Genomic DNA, 4,796 nt, shown 5'->3' with positions numbered 1-4,796 from the left:
GATCAGGACCCCCTCTCGTTGTGTCATTGAGGGATGTCAAAATAAAAGCTCAAAAGTTCATTATGAGGCTATTCAGCTTTTGTCAGAAAGTTTGACGCTTCAATATCTCACCAACTTGTCATGAGGCCAAAAATATAGCTTATATGACACGAGGACACGCAGCAGGAGAAATAATCGTTTATTCGACACATTCTCCATGTGTTACTTACAGTGTACGACTTTTATAAGCTGTTTCAATTAATGCGGCTCCAGACACATTTGGTTTTTATTATATTGGTACAAAGTGGCTCTTTCAACACTTTGGCTTGCCGACCCCTGTCTTAACAGAAACAAAACCACGACTCTATAGCTTTAGAACCTGCAGAGAACCAACAAACAGCAGAAAGCCACACTGTGGGAAAGACTGCCCACTTCTGACTGATGTTCACGTCCACTTTATTCTTCACAGGAAAGATTGAGACAGAACACTGAGAACTAAAAAGAACAGAGAAACACTTCTAATCTCTGCTAGGAAACAGGAATCACAACAACACAAACACCAGTTTGTTTCTTTATCCACCTCTTCATTAATACATTTTCACAAAAAATTTTCCTCATGAAAATATTACTTGCTTACATGAAATCTTAACTGCAGTCACTAGTATTTGTTAAAAGCAATAATAAATTCACAGATTACTTTGAAAGTGTTAGAATTGAAGTAGTATGAAAAAAATGTATAGTGTCTTGTTAAAACACGGACCCAGAAAACATACACATTGTCCTAGCATTAGCTAAAATCTAAACAGCTAACTAAACAACCTTTGACAAAATAAAAAAAGTCAAAAAATCTAATTATAAAAAGCAACCAATAAAAAGATTCAAACATTGCCTTTGACCTCTTTATCAACATTTCTTTAAAAAATGACATAAATATTCAATGTCAGTATAAAAAGTAACAGTACCTTTAAACTGATAAAAGCTGTTAAAAAGATGAAGATTTACCTGTTACAATTCAAAACAATTCTTTTTACAGATACATCTAAAAAATGAAATTTAACTTTAGAATTTTTTAATCAATTCATTAAAAAATATTTACATTGTACAGAAGGATTACACATAGAATGAAACATATCAATCTTTTTTTGGATGTTTATAATTGATGATTTCAACCTATATGTTATAGTTCCGTATATAACACCATTATACCTCTTTATGGAAGGAAACTGTTTTCCACAATCTAAAAATCCCTACAGTCTTTTACTGCACAAGTTATTTGCTGTGCATTCTTGCACAGTCAATGGTTTATACTAAATACTTTGAGATTTTTTTTACATGAAAAAGGCTTTGCTCAAGTGTGAGTTTTCATGTGTGATTTGAGATTAGACATATCGCAAAAACTTTTGTCACATTCTTTACAGGAAAAGGGCTTTTCTCCCGTATGAGTTCTTATGTGTCTTTTGAGATTTGATATTTGACTAAAACTTGTACCACATTCCGTACAAGAAAAAGATTTTTCTCCATTATGAGTTTTCACATGTCTTTTAAGATTAGAGACATCACTAAAACTTTTATCGCATTGTAAACAAGAAAAGGGCTTCTCTCCTGTGTGAGTTCTCATGTGTCTTTTGAGACTAGACACATGGCAAAAACTTGCATCGCATTCTTTACAAGAAAAAGGCCTCTCACCTGTATGAATTCTCAGGTGTGTTTTCAGGCTAGATATATGACTAAAACTTGTACCACATTCGATACAAGAAAAAGGCTTCTCGCCTGTGTGAGTTCTCATGTGTCTTTTGAGATGAGATATTTGACTAAAACTTGTTTCACATTCTTTGCACGTAAAAGGCCTCTCTCCTGTATGAGTTCTCATGTGGATTTTGAGACTAGATACAAGACTAAAACTTGTATCACATTCTTTACACGTAAAAGGCCTCTCTCCTGTGTGAATTCTCATGTGCGTCTTGAGACTAGATTGATGACAAAAACTTTTATTGCATTCATTGCACAAAAATTGCTTATCTCCTTTGTGAGTCCCCATGTGAAATCTGAACTGAGACCAGTGACCAAAACTTTCACCACATTCTTTGCAGTCATAAAATTTTTCATCAGACTCGGTTCTAATGTGGCTAAAGGCGTTGCTAACTATTCCTGAGCTTTCACCAGACTCTAAAGAGGAAAGGCTCTTTTCTTTTGGAGCCTGTTTGCGTTTCTTAACCAAAGTTGCCTTCTTCAATTTTTTACCAATAACATAGTCACACTGACTTTCTGACATGTGAGAGATGCCCACACTTTGGACATGACTTCTGTCTCTTTTCTTCCTCTGATCTCTGTTCTGTGGGTCTGTCTCTTCATCTGTAGTTGATGTTGATTCTTCATGTTGGCTTTCGTCTTCATCCTGACTTTCAGTTAAGCTCTGGTGATAGTTTAGATCTGATTCACTGAACTCATTGTCCTCATAGGTAGGAATCTCCATCCATGTATCAGTCTCCTGCTTCAAATCAAGCTGCTCTTCATCTTGACCAATAAAGAGCTCTTCTTGCTCCTCTTTAATCTGTGGAAGTTCTAGTTTCCCATTTTCCTCTTCAGTCAGTGGAGATTCTCGATCTTCTTGCTCATCTTTAGTCTGTGGAGGTTCTAGTTCCTCCAGCTCCTGTTTAATCTGTGGAGGTTCTTGGTCCTCCTGTTCCTCTTTAATCCATGGAGGTTCTTGTTCGTCTTGTTCTTCTTTAATCTCTGGAGGTTCTGATTCTTCCTGCTCCTCTCTGAAGTTCCTCTGCTGGCTGTAGAGATCCTCCTCTTCAGTCGCATAATCCTGGGGGAGGACTGCAGGAACATAAAAACAAAAAGAAGCCTTTTAATGCTGTGTATTGTGAAACACCAATAAAATTTGAAAAAAAAGTCAGCTGCAATATTCACAATTAATTTTAACTTAAAGGTAATGCATTTAACTCCTTATTAAAAGTTCCAACTGTACTGGTTTTGGTTATTCAGTCTTCAGTGAGTCAAACATTTTGTTAAAGAAACTATTTAGATGTGTTCCTTATCCACGTTTTTATTTTCATAGTATCCTCACAGCTGTATGTTTCATTCAGCACACCATCAAACACACAAAGGGGTTTCTCCTGCATTTCAAACATGACTAGAATCAAACTGAGGCTGTAGTTGGCACCTGGTGGAAATTCTGTGTCTGGGTGAAAGAGTCGCCGCCTGCTTTTTGACAACAAACAGAAGTTTCCTCTAGTACCCTTCAGCACATAATCAGTGTATCTGTGTATGGTGGAATAATAATAAAATGTTCACTTTGAGAAATATTCTGGTCTTTGGTGAATTTTTTTTCATGCTCCTCTACTGTCCACATGCGAGGTAAAAATGTCCACTCGATGAGAGACACCCCCACCCCGACACATACGTCACTTCTGTTCAGGTCTGTATAGCGTTTGGTTGATGAAGCAGCGTCAACATGCAGTGATTTTTAACATGGTCCAGAAAGTTCAATACAAGCATTTATTTGTAGACGGAGGTGTCATTAGACACATTAGACCAGCTCAAATAATGCCCCAGATGCCTGGAAAATGCATATAGGGCCTTAATTATCTACATTTTCCTGGTGGGACTTTGACTCTCTACTCGGTAGTGGTAGGCTCTTAAGTCTCCTTTCCACTGAGCGGCCCGGTTCAGTATGGTAAGGAGTGGTATGGTATGGTCCAGTTAATTCTGGCAAGTGTCTCCACTCAGTGAAGCCTCGCTTTCAGTGAACATTTTGTTTTCACGAAGCATGCGTGGTGTAGACCACCAGCGCTCCGCTAGCTAACTTTGTATCACACCGTCGCCAAAGATGGCAAGGAACGCTTGCAGTTCTAACGCAGACCAGGCCTTACTTCTGTTTGAAGGCATTTTCAACCCAAACTCGTTACCAAAAGAGTACACAGGAAACCCCAAAACCCTGAATTCTCCCAGTTATATATTGGCGCTTTTTAATGACATCATCACTTTCTGTCAATCAATGGATGGCTACAGCGGCTCTACCCAAACCGTCCCGTTCCACTTTTTAATGGACCTACAACCAATGAGAGACCCCAAGAGGTACGGTTTGGTACTGTTTAATGGGTCCATTTAGCTAAAAAAAAAAAATGGACAGGGAAAACAAGGCTTTACTTTCGCCTCAGTAGAATTTAATTGAAAACTTTTGAGGCCCTTGGTACATAGTTACACTTCTACAGCTATGTGTACACAACAAAACGTACAGTTGTGGCTTGGACCATTGAATACGATGGGCCCTCCCAATCCTTGCAGTTTCTTTGATAGTTCATTGGACAGTTCTTTACCCAAATTTTGTTGTTTCTGAAATCTCTGTATCTGTGGAAACACAACTCAGGATGTGTCTGTCAGCAAGGTAGTTCAAGAAATGATAAGCAATTTATAGCACCAGTTTGGAGGTAAAAAACTTGTTGCCATCTAAAAATCAAACATCCATTTTCCAATAGGAAGCTCGTACTTATTTGATTAGCTAAATCCAGGCGGAGACACTTTTGGACAGGCGATGATCAATACCTCCTAGAGCAGTGATTCTTAATCATAGGGCCACAGCCCCATCTCGGTCCGTGAGCGCCCCCTAGTGGGCCGCGAAAGAAAAATCTGTTCTTAACCTGCGGGCCGCAGGACCTGAATGCAGCTTCCTACCACTTGGTGGCAGTTGTCTTTTTTTAAATTTTATAAGACATTTTTAATGCCAGTTTGGCTGCTATTATTAGTTTGATGTCTTAGTTCCATACTTATCAAGTTGCTGTAGTGGGGGGGGGAACGGGTTGGGGCATCGG

The 4,796-nt window shown here is 38.5% G+C and overlaps 1 protein-coding gene across 1 annotated transcript in view; it reads right to left on the bottom strand.

The window, feature by feature from the left end:
• Positions 1-463: 463 nt before the first annotated feature.
• The window catches only part of LOC112142236 (gastrula zinc finger protein XlCGF57.1), a 13,697-nt gene continuing 9,364 nt past the window's right edge, over positions 464-4,796 (bottom strand). Inside the window, exon 2 of the mRNA XM_024265508.2 lies at positions 464-2,802. Coding sequence (XP_024121276.1) covers positions 1,328-2,802 — 1,475 coding nt within the window. The 3' untranslated portion in view covers positions 464-1,327. The remainder of the gene's footprint in view (positions 2,803-4,796) is intronic.

This window comes from Oryzias melastigma, linkage group LG2, assembly GCF_002922805.2.
Source record: "Oryzias melastigma strain HK-1 linkage group LG2, ASM292280v2, whole genome shotgun sequence".
Classification (NCBI taxonomy): Eukaryota; Metazoa; Chordata; class Actinopteri; order Beloniformes; family Adrianichthyidae; genus Oryzias; species Oryzias melastigma.
This window is presented reverse-complemented; position numbering and strand designations above follow the sequence as displayed.